Source organism: Cervus canadensis, chromosome 10 (assembly GCF_019320065.1).
Source record: "Cervus canadensis isolate Bull #8, Minnesota chromosome 10, ASM1932006v1, whole genome shotgun sequence".
In the NCBI taxonomy this organism is placed as follows: domain Eukaryota; kingdom Metazoa; phylum Chordata; class Mammalia; order Artiodactyla; family Cervidae; genus Cervus; species Cervus canadensis.
The window spans coordinates 33,687,223-33,705,061 of NC_057395.1; the positions used below are offsets into that span (position 1 = coordinate 33,687,223).

General features: G+C 42.1%; 1 protein-coding gene across 1 annotated transcript in view; it reads right to left on the minus strand.

The window, feature by feature from the left end:
- The window catches only part of ST8SIA6 (ST8 alpha-N-acetyl-neuraminide alpha-2,8-sialyltransferase 6), a 143,782-nt gene that overhangs the window by 59,498 nt on the left and 66,445 nt on the right, over nucleotides 1–17,839 (minus strand). The window contains exon 3 of the mRNA XM_043480191.1: nucleotides 1,391–1,480. Coding sequence (XP_043336126.1) covers nucleotides 1,391–1,480 — 90 coding nt within the window. The remainder of the gene's footprint in view (nucleotides 1–1,390; nucleotides 1,481–17,839) is intronic.

Consider the following 17,839-nt stretch of genomic DNA (forward strand, 5'->3'; position numbering starts at 1 on the left):
TTTCAGCCTGTGCTTCTTCCAGCCCAGCATTTCTCATGATGTACTCTGCATACAAGTTAAATAAGCAGGGTGACAATATACAGCCTTGACGTACTCCTTTTCCTATTCGGAACCAGTCTGTTGGTCCATGTCCAGTTCTAACTCTTGCTTCCTGACCTGCATATAGGTTTCTCAAGAGGTGGGTCAGCTGGTCTGGTATTCCCATCTCTTTCAGAATTTTCCACACTTTATTGTGATCCACACAGTCAAAGGCTTTGGCATAGTCAATAAAGCAGAAATAGATGTTTTTCTGGAACTCTCTTACTTTTTCGATGATGCAGCGGATGTTGGCAATTTGATCCCTGGTTCCTCCACCTTTTCTAAAACCAGCTTGAACATCTGGAAGTTCACGGTTCATGTATTAGCCTGGCTTGGAGAATTTTGAGCATTACTTTACTAGCGTGTGAGATGAGTGCAATTGTGCGGTAGTTTGAGCATTCTTTGGGACTGCGTTTCTTTGGGATTGGAATGAAAATTTACCTTTTCCAGTCCTGTGGCCACTGTTGAGTTTTCCAAATTTGCTGGCATATTGAGTGCAGCACTTTCACAGCATAATCTTTCAGGATTTGAAATAGCTCAACTGGAATTTCATCACTTCCACTAGCTTTGTTCATAGTGATGCTTTCTAAGGCCCACTTGACTTCACATTCCAGGATGTCTGGCTCTAGGTGAGTGATCACACCATTGTATTTATCTGGGTGGTGAAGATCTTTGTAGAGTTCTTCTATGTATTCTTGCCACCTCTTCTTAATATGTTCTGCTTCTATTAGGTCCATACCATTTCTGTCCTTTATCGAACCCATCTTTCTGACCAATCTATCATAAGCAAGGGTCCTGGCAAAAACAGTGGCCAGCTCAAACTGAGTCATATAAGAAAAACTTAAAGAAGGCACTTTTCCCAAAGGCCTGGGCTGGATGCAGAAAAATTCAAGCATGATATAGGGGACTATGAAGAGCTTGGGCCTTCCCTGGTGGCTCAGTGGTTAAGAACCTCCCTACCAATGCATGAGACACAGGCTTGATCCCTGATCCAGGAAGATCCCACATGCCATGGAGCAACTAAGCCCGTATGCCACAACTACTAAACCTATGCTCTAGAGCCTGGGAACCACAACTACTGAAGCCCACATGCCCTAAAGCCTGTGCTCCACAACCAGAGAAGCCACCTCAATGAGAAGCCGGAATACCACAACTAGAGAAAAGCCCTTGCAGCAACGAAGACCCAGCACAGTCAAAAATTAATTAATTAAAAAATTTTCAAGGGGCTAATTTTTTTAAAAGATGCTGTGAAACATTTTTGACACAAAACACTTATTTTAAAATCAAATTAAATGTGAAGAGTAGAACTTACTTTCCTGTTCTGTTAGATAAAGTCTCCAAGCCCGCTTGCAGATTTTGGCATCGCTCCATCAGGTGGAGGGAGTTCTCATTCAGGTATGTGCTGGTTCATGAAAGAGATAAAAAAAAAAAACAGACTGATTTAAAAGGAGAATTTATGAGATACAGTTAACAAAAATCAGATTTATTGATAAAGTGTACCCAAATGAAGTCTAATTTTCATCCCATTATTGGATTTCTCCATGGAAAAGGAAATTGATATTTTCACCTCTGACAATGGGTCTAAATTTTTTAATACACTGACATGATAAAGTCAAATAGAAAGGAACTCTCCTCGGAAGACTATATTTTCAAGTTTTCATATTTTGAGGTTAGTATATAACTGAACAAGTTATTGAATAGTTTTAATCATTGTGAGTGTAAACAGACACTATTTTTAAAAAGATGTTGTCTCTGGTAGGAAGCATGCAGACACAGAAGATCAATAATTCTCTCTCAAAAGAAGGCAAGATAAATCTAGCCTTTAATTATTACAGTAGCTGTGATATAAGGGCCTGTTGTTATTGTTGTATGAGCTTTGAAAAACTGGAGCTGGAAACAAACCAAATCAAAAAAGCAAGTTAAGGAAACAGGTTATGGAGCCGGGCTGCCTAATAAGCCCTGCAGACACATGTGTGCTACTAGTTAGCCGACTCAGGCCTCAGTTTCTGCATCTCTAGTCCCTACCTTATAGTGTTATTGTCATGATATATACATGATAGAGGAAACAATGAAAAGCAACTGGGGTGGGGGGCTTCCCTGGTGGTTCAGTGGCTAAGACTCCAGGCTTCCAATGCAGCGGGGCTGGGTTCCATTCCTGGTCAGGGAACTGGATCCCATATATCTCAACTCTTAATAAGATGTTCAGTCGTGTCTCATTCTTCGCGACTGCATGGACTGTAGCCCACCAGGCTCCTCTGTCCATGCGATTCTCCAGGCAAGAATACTGGAGTGGGTTGCCATTCCCTTCTCCAGGGGATCCTCAAATCCAGGGATTGAACCTGGGTCTTCTGCACTGCAGGCAAATTCTTTAACATCTGAGCCACCGGAAAAGCCCTATTAATAAGACACAGTGAAGCCAAATAAATAAATAATTTTTTAAAAAAAGGAAAGAAAAGCACTTTATACCATACCTACCATAATAAGAGCTCAAAAAATATCAACCATCACTCTCCCTATGTGTCAAAAATATGCACACAACTCCGATTTCTTGTTAATGCATCTATGTAATCATCCTGAAGATATTTGCTGAGAATCTAATATGAGTTAGGAACCAGCCACAGGAGGCTTAGGATATGGAGCTGGAAAACAGAACACAGTCCCTTTCCCTAGTGGAGCTTCCCGTCTGGTTAAGGAGAACAACGTGTATCAAACAAAACCACACGAACGAATAGAAAATTCTGGTCTGTGGACAGGACCCTGAAAACAGCAGTGGATGCGATGGAGAAGTGTAACCAGAGCTGCCTGCATCGCGTGGGGGCCTCTGAGAAAGTGTCATTTGGGTGGAGATCCCCAGGGTAATCCAAGGGTGCTACTTTGCTGGGGAACATTCCAGATTGAGGTTGCCCACTGGCAGGTGCTTTCCATCACAAAAGTCTGTTTCTTTCTTTTGTTTGTTTTTGTTTGCACATACCAGTATTTATGTAACCTTTACCGTGTATTTTTTAATGGGGATAATTGCTTTACGATGTGTTAGTTTCTGCTATACAACACGTGAATCAGCTACATGTACACATATATCCCCTCCCTCTTGAGCCTCCCACAGGCCCCACCCCACCCCTCGAGGTCATCACAGAGCACCAAGCTGAGCTCCTTGTGCTACACAGCAGCTTCCCACTAGCTATCTGTTTTACACATGATAGTGTATATATGTTAATGCTACTCTCTGTTTGTCCCACCCTCTCCTTCCGCTGCTATGTACACAAGTCCATTCCCTTCATCTGCATCTCTATTCCTGCCCTGCAAATCGGATCATCAGTATTATTCTTCTAGATTCCATATATATGCGTTAATACATGATATTTGTTTTTCTCTTGCTGACGTCTCTTGCTCATGAAATGGCCGCTAGACACTGGGTGGCTTTCTAGGGCAGCCGTGCTCCACGTGATCTAGAAATACCACATACTCCACTCTCAGGGCACTTTCAACAACCTGCCTCCGTAACTATTGTGGCAGAAGGAGAAAGTGCTGGAAGGTCTTACTCTGTATCTGAATGCTTCAGCCTGGCCAGAACTAGCCGTCTGCCTGACCTGATTTCACAGCAGTTTTCAGAAAAGGGCAACCATCCTCCATGCCTGGAAGAAGAGATCATCAGGGTGCAGGAGTGGACCAGAAGCCCACAGCCACCATCCATGGGCGGGAAGAGAAGCTGACAGGTTTGAGATCTATTCTGGACATAAAACTGACAGGACTTCATAATAAATTGAATGTGGGAGGTGAGGGAGCAGGCGGTATCAAGGTAAAGATATAAACAAGAGAGAGTCATAATTAATCTTCCAGAAATTTTGTCTAAAAAGACAGTGTACAAGTATCTTATGGGCTCACAAAACTCCTCTTTATCTTGATAAGGTTTTCTTCCCACTTCCTTCCTCTTTCTGTCTACATGCCTCACCTTCTGCACTTTCTGAATGTATTATCATACTTTCCAAAGAATTGTTTATTTCTAACTTGCTGTGTATTTTATTCAGGCAGCACCGTTAATGAAGTGAATTACTGAGCCAGCAGTGCTTTGAATAATGATGGCTTTGCAAGACTGAATCATGAAACAGAGAGGCAGGCATCATTACGGTTGAGTGTTTCATAGAACTTCTCTTAAATCAGTGAGTATCTTTGTTAATATAAAGTCCAAACAGCCTTGCCCAACTGAAATCACAGAAGGCACACGGAAAGCAAATGAAGGTATCTGGGTTGAAGCGGAGATGCAAGAGTAAAGTTAGAGGGGAAAGGGGGACCTTAGGTGTCAGCCAGCAGGGCCAGCCTTGAATCTGGGTTCCACTCTCTGACCTTGGCCTTTGAAATCCAAGAGTTTCCTTGTTCAAATCTTTACTCAGTAGTGTATAGGGATGCTACAGATTGAATGTTTGTGTCTCCCTCAAAATTCATAGGTTGAAATACCAGCCCCCAAGGTGATGACATTAGGAGGTGGGGCTTTGGGAGGTCATGAGGTCATGGGGGTCCTCATGAATGGGATTAGTGCCCTGATAAAATTGGCCCAAGAGGGCTTCCTGGTCCCCTTCTGCCTTGTGAGGTGACAGTGAGAGGACGGCTGTCTATGAGGAAGTGGGCTCTCTAGACACCAGATCTGCAGGTGCTATGGTTTTGGACTTCCAGCCTCTAGAAGCATGAAAAATAAATTTCTGGTATTTATAAGCTGTCCAGTCCATTCAGGCAGATGAAGGCAAGGGATTACATGGGGTTGACATATGAAAGTTACTAAATAAACACTGCATTCCTGTTCTCCTAAATGCCTTGCTATGTTGTTTCCTCACACTGTTGTTGCTATAGGTGCTGGTAACCTCTCCTACCCACAGAAGTCACTTCACAGCCAAAGGAACAGAAAGGAAGCCCCTTGAGTTCTCTGCACTCTTTTTCTGTCCTGCCCCCTTTTCATTCAAAGTTTTCTTCCTTTGAATTCCTAGTTTTTCTTCCTTTCATTCCTACTTTTCTTCCTTTTCATCTAATGTCATTAAAACCTTCCTAGGAACGTGTTAAAATGCTGATCTGCAGAACCCTTAAATTTCAAACGTTTGTCTACTTTAGGCATCTGATCAATATAACCTCTTTCAATGATTCTTAGTCAAGACTCCTAGCTCATGCTGTTTTCAACAATGATTGTTATTCAAAGTGACAGAAATATAACCACCACATTTTAAGATGCTTGAAGACCTGACTCCGTAAGAGATGCCAGGACCAATAGAGAAGTGGAAGGCAATAGGCCTTCCAGAGAGAAGGCTAGACCATCAGTCCTCTGTAGTGGGAATAAGTGAGAATTAGATGTTCAAGGTTCCCTGGTGGCTCAGTCAGTAAAGAGACTGCCTATAATGCAGGAGACCTGGGTTCGATCCCTGGGTCAGGAAGACAGCCTGGAGAAGAAAATGGCAACCCACACCAGTATTCTTGCTTGGAGAATCCCATGGGCAGAGGTGCCTGGCTGGCTACAGTCCTTGGGGTTGCAAAGAGTCGGACACAACTTAGTGACTAAACTACCACCATGTGTTCCTTGGATCTGAGCCCATGAGAAGAACTGTGAGGGACTTACTTGCTCTTGAGAGAGGAAAAGAAGAAACCTTCCCAGTCTGAGTTAAGCAAGGTCATGACCCGTGGACAGATCCTATTTGAGAAGCTGGCACCCACCCAAATGAGGTTATTAGAAAAAAATCCTCCTTAACTTCTGATCTGGGGACATCTCTCAGACAAGGCAAAGGGGACAGAGAGAAATTCATCGAGATAAAAGCAGGAATTAAAGATTGTGGGATCACAAGCAATGTGGCACAAGATGAAATGGCTCCAAGACACGTGTGAGCTGACTTGTAACCTGAGGAAGGATGACTGGGCATCAGGTTGGAATGACCCATCCAAAACGACTGAATGTCAGGGAGAACTTGAAATGATAGAGGAAGCAACAGAGAAAGCACATCAGAGGCTGCTGCCAGAAGAGCTCACAGTTAGGTAGAAGTCTGGGATGTGACCAGAAAGGGGCCCTGACCCCAAACTAACTCAAGATGATGGTCTGAGCGGTTGCGTCTAGGAAAGAAAAGCACACGGGCCAGCAAGGCCACCAGATAAACTGTAAAAGCCAAAACTTCCAGGGCCAGACTCTCCTGCGTTCATAACAAGAATTTTGTCTCTGCCAACTCTGATAGTTGTTTTTTTTTTTTTTAATTTCAACTTGCTGGTGAAAGCTCCTTTTAAGAACTTCTTTTTTACTACGTGTTATTTTATTTTTTATTGGCATATAGTTGCTTTACAATGTTTTGTTAGTACATATAGCTGTGTATCAGCTACACGGACACATATATCCCCTCCCTCTTGCACCTCTCTCTCACCCCACACCACCACAGATCTAGGCCATCACAGAGCACAGAGCTGAGCTCCCTGTGCTATGCAGCAGCTTCCCACTATCTATTTTCATATGGCAGTGCACAGACATCAATCCCAATCTCCCAACTCATCCCACTCCCCCTTCCCCTACCCCTCTCCCCATATCAGTTCTCTACAAGAGAGAAAAGAATTAGCCTTATACAATCTGCCAGATACAGTGGAGAGCGTCTCCCAGGACAAGTCATGGAGGGACAGTGGCCATCCTCCTGGAGATCTGCTAGAACACCTGATGAACCAAGTGAGTGCTGAAGTCTCCCAGACTAGAGGGCTAAGATGGCTCTAGCTGCCCTGCCAAAGCCTCATCAAATGCTCCATTATAAGACCACAATCTCTGCCTGCACGTCACTAAACAAGATTGCTTATCCGCTCATTTGTAGCATGAGTAGCATCTGGCAACAAGCCAGCATGCCCAAGCTCCTGCCCCTTCAACATTCTGTGGCATCCACCTTGCAAATATGCCATAATGCAGCAAAGCAGCCTCTGGCCTAATGCATTCCTATACCTGCCCGGCTAAGGCTGCTGGGAACAAAATCACATGGGTAGGTGGGCTGGTGCCCTGATAAATCTATGGTGCCCAATACGCTAGGCCTTTGGTGCCTTGACAATTCTGTTCCGAGGGGCCACCTCCCTTCCTCTTCCATTTCCCTAGATGGCTAACCTACACATTCACTATTGTGCTAACTTCACTACTCTGTGCTTTCCTAACTTCTATAATCATATTTTCTATTTCAGGAAAAAAGATGCTGCCTGGTTAAGACTTGATGGTTAGCTATAAGCCATTACTTTCCATCTCAGAGGAAGAAGTACCTCTCCTCTTACAAAAGCAGAATCTGCCTGCTATTCCATCCCTCCTAGTCTCCTCAATGATCCAAGCTCCTCCCTACATTTTCTTCTTTTCTGAACCTTTGCGCTTTCCCTTTTACTGTCGCCTCCTCCCCAGGTTCAATTCTCTCCCTTCTCAAAGTCAAAAACAAAACAACTCATTCTGCTCTTCTCCTCCACCTGCTGCCTTGCTGCTCTTTCAGATTTCAACCCACCAATTGTTTCTCTGATTTTCCTACAAATCCATTCAACCATTCTTGGAAAGCATCACCAAATCCCAGGGAGATCTGAGGTCTCTTACTTGACCTCCCAGTAGCATCTGAATGGCTGGCCACTCACTGGGCACCTGGTTCCCATCACAGTCCTCTCTGCTTGTCCTTCGACCTCTGACCACCGATCAGGATTCTCTGGCAGACTCTTCCTTGGATCAGCCCATAGGCGTTGGTGTCTCCCATGGCTCTTCCTTTCCTGCTTGTTATTTTAATACAACTAGCTGGCACCTAGTTACAGAACCCCCAGGGCTCTCTCCAGATCACCTGTCTTCTCAGCCTGCCTGTTTTCTCCAAATATCTCAACCAACCTCTTTCCCTTCTGCTCTGTCCTCATGGCCCCCAAGGTGGGTGGTTGCGCACTCATATCTGAATATGTCACTTCCCTGCCCAAACCTCTGGCAGGGACCCATCAGCCTCTGGACATGCCCCGTAGCTGGACGCACAGAGCCATCCAGGACTTGGTCCTTGACTGTGATTACAGTCTCATCTCTTCCCGGCAGCTAAGCATTGAAAGTGAAAGTGAAGTCACTCAGTCGTGTCTGACTCTTTGTGACCGCATGGACGGTAGCCTACCAGGCTCCTCTGTCCATAGCATTTTCCAGGCAAGGGTACTAGAGTGGGTTGCCATTTCCTTTTCCAGGAGATCTTCCCAACCCAGGGATCGAACCCAGGTCTCCCGCATTGTAGGAGACGCTTTACCATCTGAGCCACCAGGGAAGAGCTGCTAGCATTAACTGGTACAAATTTCTCTTTCGCCATTCCTTACAAGTCTTATATTATGGATTCTGACTGCTTTTATTATTTAATTAGAGTATTTATTTGTTTGGTACTGGCAACCTAGCCTTCAGGCACATTTTCATCATTTCAGTATTTCATGGAGGAAAAAAAAAATCTTTAATAAAGATTGAAGGAGAGATACATAAAAATAAGCGTTTCTGCTATCATTGTTATCGATGTGGCTGATCTGCTTTTTACAAATTCTATCTTCATAAGTCAGACTTGAAAACCAACTGGCAAGATTTCACAAAATAGCAGCAAGAAGCTTAGAGATTACAATGGCTCCTGCAAACTAATAAAAATTAAGGCTCTGATAAGGCAAAGACTATCTCTTAACTGAACAAGAGATTCAATCCCTATAAAGTAATGTCACCATTATTTAGTGGGTATCCACAAGGACCTGTAAAACACAGAGTTAATGATTTTTAATTAATGCAATATGCAATCAGTCCCCTGGACAAATGAAACATCCCAAAGAATGATTTCTTTATGTCACTAATGAGTTTCAAGACCTTCAAATTCTGGGGACTTCCCTGGTGGTCCATGGTTAAGACTCTGCACTCCCAATGCAGGGGGGACCTGATTTGATTCCTTTTCAAGGAACTAGATCCCACATGCCCCAACTCGAGAGTGCACAAGCTGAAACTAAAAGATCCCTCATGCTCAAACTAAGACCTGGCACAACCAAATAAATAAATATTAAAAAGGAAAAAAAAAGAATCCGAATTCTATTTACAGTGCCCAGAAATGGGGCTAAACTGATTGTGAATCTATGAAAAGGTTAAAACCAAATCAATTTTAGTCTCTCTGAAGAAAGAATATCTTAACAGATTAAAAATACAGCCTTAAAACTGGAAAGCCCAAGGCACAGGATTTCTCCTATCTACAGATCTTGCATGCTTCCTCCCTGTTCCTACGAAGAGGAGCTGATGAGCCATAAGTGCATCCTGACCACCAGCTGACATCCCTCTGTAGACTGGTGTGACAGCTGGCCTGCCAGCTCTAGGACAGAGGGGACAGTGGCCAACTGCGCTCACTTCAAGTTCATCAAGCAAACACCTAATTATCATGTGCACCCCCGCCATGTAATTCCCCTGAGGGACAAAGGCAAACATTCCAGTCTAATGGGAGAGTTTGATTACTCTCTTTAATTGACAAATTAATATTCTGCTTTATAAATCACCCTCTTACAAGTTTGGTGAACACAAGTCTGTCTTTGAAATAGCAATCAAACCCAAAAACTGAAAAAATCAAGTTTTGGTGCCTATAGACATAGCAGCAGAACCTGGCCAGCCTCTGTTCAGTCACTCACCAGGTGTCTCTGCCACAGGTAACAGTGGCTACAGGAGAAAGGACAGTGGACAAGCCCATCTGCCTGCTTCTCTACAGCAAAGAGTCTGGTGAGGAAGACAGACAGGCAAGCACATGCTTACCATGCTGGGTCTGCAGAATGGATGCTGGCTATTTTCCACCATCATGTTAGTTTCAAGAAACCTTGAATCTGTATTTTGATGGATGTCATTTAATTCAAAATATAAGAATTGCTTAAAACAATGACTATTTCCTTACATAGGAACAGTGCAGCCACTTTCACTTGCAGAAATTTCTGCAAATAATCTCTGCTAACTTGGTTTTTCACCATAATTTTTACCTGTTTTTGGTAACCTTTGATAAAGATTTATTAATTAGCTCTGTTACTAAATCTGTTACTCTAATGTAGTCTGGCCCTCCACCATTGTTGAAAGATAGTTTTCAGAGATGGACAATCGTAAATCTATATATATATATAATGAATACACATTACAGATATTATTTTATTTCTCATGAAGGAACAGGTTCAAAGGAGAAGTCACAGACAGAGGTCACAGATCAGGAATATTGAAATGAATGTGCAAACAGAGGGAAGTCCATTGGACCTCTACCAGATTGGACACAATTTGCATATTTATAGATAAGAATTGTCTTGTGTTGCTCTGAATTAACTGCATCCTAACAGTTGTAAAACTGTTTTCAGGAGGATTAGCATCAGATAACTCAAGAGATGTGTGATGTGAACAACACCAGCATATTCACTGAGGCACACAATGTCCCATAAACCACTAACAGCACCACTGCCCACCACTATAACATTAAAGGAAGGATTGAGAGTAATGAACCTAAAAGACTGTCACTCCTTCTGAACTGCACTCTCCCCCCTACTCACACCACAGCTTGCCTGAGGGGAACAGGTTGACCCAGTTTAGGTGTTAAGTCCTCCAAGACACACAGGGAGCACTGCCTTACCTATGCAGGTTGAAACGAGAGTAACCAAGCGGACGAATCTGAAATGGAGACTGATTAAAATTTCAAATTTAGATAAGTAAGAAGAGGGTCAAAGTAGAGGTGAAATAAAATAGGAGTAGATTGGGAATAAATGGAAGAAAACAAGTGACTACCACTGGATCATTACATGTCTCCTTTCACTGGTCCCTAACTGTGAGATCCTTGGGGGCTTGAAATCAACTCAAGAATGCAGAGTCAGGGTAGAAAGGCTCTCAGGGAAGTGCTTCTTCTAAGTCTTCCAAAACCCACCTCCAACAAAATTTTCTTCCTTGATCTAACCAAAATTATTCTGACCTCTCTTTAATCTGCTTTGGATTTGAAAACCTTGGACAAACTGAGCATTTTATTTTTAATGAAAGGCATTTTAATGTCTTGTCCTATGTTGTTTGTTATTAAAGACTGGATTTTTTATTAACTCTAATTCCCTTTCTTTGAAAATACTGTATGGTTGTTACTTGTTTTATCTCTAATGATAATAATTGATATGAAATTTTATCTTCTAGACCAATGTATATCTCTGATCTGTGGATAACTTCTTTCAATATGCCAGCAAATATGGAAAACTCAGAAATGGCCACAGGACTGGAAAAGTTCAATTTGCATTTCAATCCCAAAAAAGGGCAATGCCAAAGAATGTTCAAATGACTGTACAACTGTGCTCATTTCATGATAGCAGGGTAATGTTCAAAATCCTTTAAGCTAGGCTTCAACAGTATGTGAACTGAGAACTTCCAGGTGTACAAGTTGGATTTCAAAAAGGCACAGGAATCAGAGATAAAACTGCCAACATCCATTGGGTCATAGAAAAAGCAAGGGAATTCCACAAAAACGTCTACTTTTGCTTCACTGACTATGCTAAAGCCTTTAACTGTATGGATCACAACAAACTGTGGAAAATTATTAAAGAGGTGGGAATATCAGACCACCTTACCTGCATCCTGAGAAACCTGTATGCGGGTCAAGAAGCAACACTTAGTGCTGGGAGCCAGCACACGAGATCCCACCCATGACAAGGTCATGAGGAGAAGACCTGACAAGCAAGGCAGATCAGGACTTCAGGGATTCCAAAAAGCTGCCCCGGCGCTCACCTTAAAGATGATCTCTGTCTTTCTGATGCTTGCTATATTAGACTACTCCCTAATTTCTGTGACACAGGTAGAAGGCCTTCCCCGATCTCTCTCCAAACAGAATCAACTTAGAACTTTAATATCAATTAAATGTCCGCCGGACAGCGGTATCCTATAAGATTATCCAGGATGAAAGGAGTGTTTCAATTTAGAACCCTTTGCTGGCATTCTAGCCTGCTTGGCAAATGCGTACTAATGCACATGACTGCTCACAACACCTTAATCATAAACAGCATAAAGAACCTGATCACACAAAGGGCCCTAATAGGCACAGAGCCCTTCGGGGGTGAGGAAGCCCTATTAGAGAACACAAAAATATTATTCTAAAAGTGGTTACAGTTAAAGATTTAGAAAAATAAAAGTTCAGAATTGTTAATTTTAACCAGGAATGCTAAACAGGGGCTGCCTCACCGGAGCTGCAGAGTCTTTGTGTTGTAAACCTTTTAGATAAATTTAACTGATAACTTCTGCAAAAGGACTGACCTTTGTGTTCATTAAAGAATAGATTACAGGAAAACAGCTTTGCATTCACCTAGGTCATAAAATGTCAATAGGCCCCAAGGCCAGAAGATAATATACAAGACTCTCACAAAGAAGTATGCAGAAAACACCCTGGTTTTGTGAAGGATAAGCTGATGTAATATTAAACTATCTTCCCCTTAAAAAATGTACTAACTTAGAATATAAAAGCTATGGTAAAAAATAAAGATTTGCCAGACTCTGCTGCGCCCCCCGCCCCGTCTGGTCATTCTCTCTCTCTCTCTCTCTCTCTCTCTCTCTCTCGCAGACTTGGCCCCATCAAGGCTGGTCTCACGTGTCTTCTCTCGCCAACGCCGCTCATCCTGAGGGTACCCCCTGGATCCTGCCGAGGCTGGACCCCGGCAACTTAGAACCAGATATGGAACAAAATCATGGCAGACAGTGACTGCAGTCATGAAATTAAAAGACGTTTGCTCCTTGTAAGAAAAGCTGTAACAAACCTAGACAGTGTATTTAAAAAGCAGAGACATCATTTTGCCGACAAGGGTCTATATAGTCAAAGCTATGGTTTTTCCTGTAGTTGTGTACGGATATGAAAGTTGGACCGTAAAGAAGACTAACTGCTGAAAAATTCATGCTTTTGAACTGTAGTGCTGGAGAAGACTCTTGAGAGAGTCCTGTGGCCTGCAGGATCAAACCAGTCAATCCTAAAGGGAATCAACCCTGAATATTCATTGAAAGGACTGATGCTGAAGCTGAAGCTCCAACATTTTGGTCACCTGATGCAAAGAGCTGACTCACTGGAAAAGACCCTGATGCTGGGAAAGATTGAGGGCAGGAGGAGAAGGGGGTGACAGAGGATGAGATGGTTGGATGGCATCACCGACTCAAAGTACATGAGTTTGAGCAAACTCTGGGAGATAGTGATGGAGAGGGAAGCCTCACATGCTGCAGTCCATGGGATCACAAAGAGTAGGCCATGACTTACCAACTGAACAACAACAATTTGCTTGATCTTGGCAAATGTAAAGAAGTTAAAAACTGAGTATATTTTTGATACTAATATCCACATTATTCCTTGATGTAAAAATTCTGATCTGCTTTTCTGGTGAAGCATGAAGGTGATGACAGCAACATCCACTGGACAGTCATGAGGTGCTTGTATTGTTGTAAACTACATGTTAACATGTGTCACATACTCCTCACAATGAATATCCATGGTTAGGACTGTGCTATTTTATACATAAGAGAAATAAGACACTAGAAGATCAAATTTGGAGTAGAGTTTTGAACCCACACAGTGCATGTCTGTGTTCGTAGCCACTATTCTATTCTACCTCCCCTTATAGTGAAAAATTCGTTTTTCAGTGGCAAGCTGTTCACTGCCTACAGCAGGAGTCCCCAGTCTTTGGGATCTAATGCCTCATGATCTGAGTTGGAGCTGATATAATAATAGAAATAAAATGCACAATAAATGTAATGCACTTGAATCATCCCAAGACCATCCCCTCCCCACCCTCACCTCAGTCCATGGAAAAACTGTCTTCCATGAAACCCATCCCTGGTGCCAAAAAAGTTGGGGACCTCTGGTCTACAGCACCTGCCACTTCAGATTACTGAATTCTGAATCTATAGGAACTGACAAATAGTCTCTCCTTGACCAAACTCTAGTCAAGTTCCCCTTTTTCAACTAGGACAATTCATGGGCATGTCTTTAAGAGATCAGTTTTAACAAGAAAGCTGCTGATTCAGCTTATCTAGAATTCCCTCATTCTCCATGTGTGATTACCCTTGATATCTGATAAAATTTCTCATCCGCCACCATTTCCCACTTCAATCACCATGGACTGCCTCCAGCAAGATTCCTATAAGGCTGGTTTGGCAAGAATCATCCCTGACCCTTGATGCTTCCTCCTCTGACCTCCACCTCCTCCTAGGCTATAAATCCCCACACTTCCTTGTTGGATTCAGAGTTCAGTCCAGTCTCTCTCCTCTATGGTAAATCTCCACTGCAGGAGTCCCTACACCCATCGCAGTAGTACTGAAAAGTTTGCCTTACCGTCTTAACAAGGGTCATGAATAATTTTTTCTTTAATAGAGTTATTTTGCAATTCTATGTATTGAAGTTAAGAGCTAGCAACATAAAACAATTCTTGTCTATGGGCATGTAAATGAGTTCCGTCCAGTGGAGAGACAACACTCCCCTACAGTGGGAAAATGTGTTTTGCCTCCCTTGGCATGTTCATCTCCATATTCCTGATCTATAATAGTGTCTGCTCCTTTGAACTGGCTGTAACACATTACCAGCTTCCTCACTGATGAGTTAAATAAAATCTTTAAAAAGTGTTCATTTTCATATCTGTAGGAAAGACATGATTTTACTATTTTAACACTCTGAATGAGTGTGCTGGAAGCACCTGCAAACTGAATAAACATTACCCTGATAAAGAGGACAAACTTTGGTGGCAAACAGCACAGTTCAGATGCCTGCTCTGCTACCCACTAGACACTTAGCTTTTTAGAAACTATTTGACCCCTCTGTGCTTTCAGCTTTGTGTGCAAAATGGGGGTAATGCTATCTCTTTAATAGATTTGATGCAAAGTTTGTAATAACAATGTATAAAAATGCTCAGCATGGTGACTGGAACAGAGAATCCACTTAGGCAGTACTCCGCAGGAGTTCTCTAGGTGGCTGTCAAGGTCAGGAATGCCTCCTGAAGTAGAGCTTCTCAAATTGCAACATGACCATGAATCACCAGGGAAATTTACTACAATGCAGGATCTGGTTCAGCAGTTCTGGAAAGGGTTCTAATAGTCTGCATTTCTAACCAGCTCCCAGGTGATGCCAACTTGCTAGACTGAGGATCACACTTTGAGTGACAAAGTTTTATAAGCCTCCTGGATCAAGTTCATCTGCCCTGATAATTTTTTCATAATAGTCTAGAGTAAGACTTACAAGAAATGTGGGTCTGGACTTCTTTGATGGTCCAGTGGTTAAGAATCCACTTGCCAATGCAAGGGACATGGATCCCTGGTCCAGAAAGGTTCCACATGCTGTGGGGCAACTAAGCCTGTGCACCATAATTACTGAAGCTGCGCTCTAGTGCTCGTACATTGCAATAAGAGAAGCCCCCATTCTCTGCAACTAGAGAAAGCCTATGCACAGCAACAAAGATCCAGTGCAGCCAAAAATTTAAAAATAATAAATAAATATTTTTAAAAAGAAAGAAATGTTGGGCCTGACTTATGGCCAGAAGCACAAATGGAAAAACAATGAAACAACTGGAAAACTACAAGAGTAAAATGACTAGGTTACCATGTCTCTAAATAAGAGGTTTATTTTTCCTTTTCCTTTTTCATCTGAAGAGCTTGACCAAGGAAATACGTGTAAAAGGAGATGTATGATATTGAGAACATTTAACATAATCACAATCCTGAGACAGACCCAGGGTGCATCCTCCTGGGAGCCCTGCTAGACAGCACACAGGTGGCCTCCAAAAATCCCTAACACCTCTACTCAGGCTTAATCAGCCCAGCAAACACAGCCCTCCAATGGGCATTATTCAAGAAAACTGGATGATGTTTGGAGGATGCACTCTCTTCTTAAAAAAAAGGCCAACAGACATGTGTTGGAAATGTCTCTAAAATGTTTGCCAAAATCCATGTTTAAATGTCCATATCTGCTATGCACCCCCAATCAAGAAATTCTCTGTCCCAAAATATTTCTGTCAACTAATGCTAGACTAAGTAACTTCAGTTGTGTCTGATTCTTTGTGACCTATGGACTGTAGCCCATCAGGCTCCTCTGTCCATGTGATTCTCTGGGCAAGAATCCTGGAGTGGGTTGCCATTTCCTACTCCAGGGTATCTTCCCAACCCAGGGATTGAACTCCTATCTCTTAAACCTTCTGCTCTGTCAACTAAGTATCTCTTAAAAAAAAAAGTTGGAAAAGTGAGTTTTGAGATAAGACCTTTTTTGAGAAAATAACTCATTCACATTCCATATTGAGTCTCTGGTACTGTCTGTATAGTAGTGGATAGCACTTGAGAATTTAAAAATCCTTAAATATTAGAAACATAATCAACATTATGAAATAAGTTTAGTCATCAAAGAGTGAAAATTTTATAACCTTTAAGTCTATAGTTCATGTTTAGATATTCATATTTCATGCTCATTTTCAGGAAAAGCATTAGTGAAACCAAGCAGGACTCTGTGGAGCCCTTCTGTGTACAAAAGCCCTTCCTTGCCCCACCTCCCCATTTCTGGTTTGCAGAAAAAGGCTTTTGTCTCCTAAGCCTTCCTGAGTTCCAAAGATCAGGCTAAAGCAGTTACTAATTAGGGAAGTGAAGGAAAATAGAGACAAAGGACAAGCAGTTTAACAAGAAAAGTCATGACACGAATTCACTGATAAAGCAGAGTCCTGATTCCTCCTAAAAGCATATGCATAACAGTCTGACACAACTTTGTGTGGTTCTTCAGGAAACAAAACCCCTCCCCAACCCAGGTGGAGGATGCTGACTACATGCTGACACAAGCATGTAGACTCCAGACTGGCTAGAGCCAGAAAGTTGATGACTAAGATTCCAGAAACATCACCTGTTACTTCACCATCAACCAATCAGAAGTCATGCATCCTGCAGCCCACCCCCCAAATATTGCCTTGTAAAAACCCTTCCCTGAAAGCCATCAGAGAGTTTGGGTCTTTTGACCATTAGCTGCCCATATTCCTTACTTGGTCCTGGAATAAACGCTGTATGTTCCTTCAGGATGATCTAGTGTCAGTAGATGGGTTTTGCTGCATGGCAGGTGAGCAGACCCAAGTTCGATTTGGTAACATTAAGTTAAAAAACTGTGACCTCATGTAGATAATGTAATGGAATCTTCTTTAAAATAACAAAATGAACAAAGTTTAATAAAGTGGTACAATGGTTTCTGACCAGCAGAGCAAGCAAAATTTGAAGCAATGAAAAGTGATGGTGAGACTGGGTGCCAATATGGAGAAGCTTCCCAATTAGTGTGAAGGCTCCAGTGAATTATATGCTATCTAAACATAAATACTCGAAAGGCTAATCACTGAACACATCTGAACAGTGAGCAAAATCCTAATTTACTGATCTATTAAAAACTGGTAGATCTTACAAAGGCTGTTTGGGTTTACTTGTAGAATTCAGGTTAGTGTCATCAAAATGAAAATCAATGCAAAAAATCTTTCAGAAATCATGCCCAAACATTTTGGGGCACCTGAAATATGAAATAAAATGATAAGAATATATGTCATAATAAAATAAAAATAGCAAGTGGAATGTCTTATCTCACTGTGGCAATTTTGTAAATGTGAAATAAGGCTGAAGGCCCTACTACAGAATAATGATGATTTTCAAAATTCTGAAATGCAGAGAGGACTACTTCATTCAGTCAACAGAAACCTCACAAGAATCTTGCTGTCAATAAAGATTTTTTTCTATGACCCATGTTGTGAGCAATGATGAAGAAACTATAAACTAAGGGAACCCTTCTACACT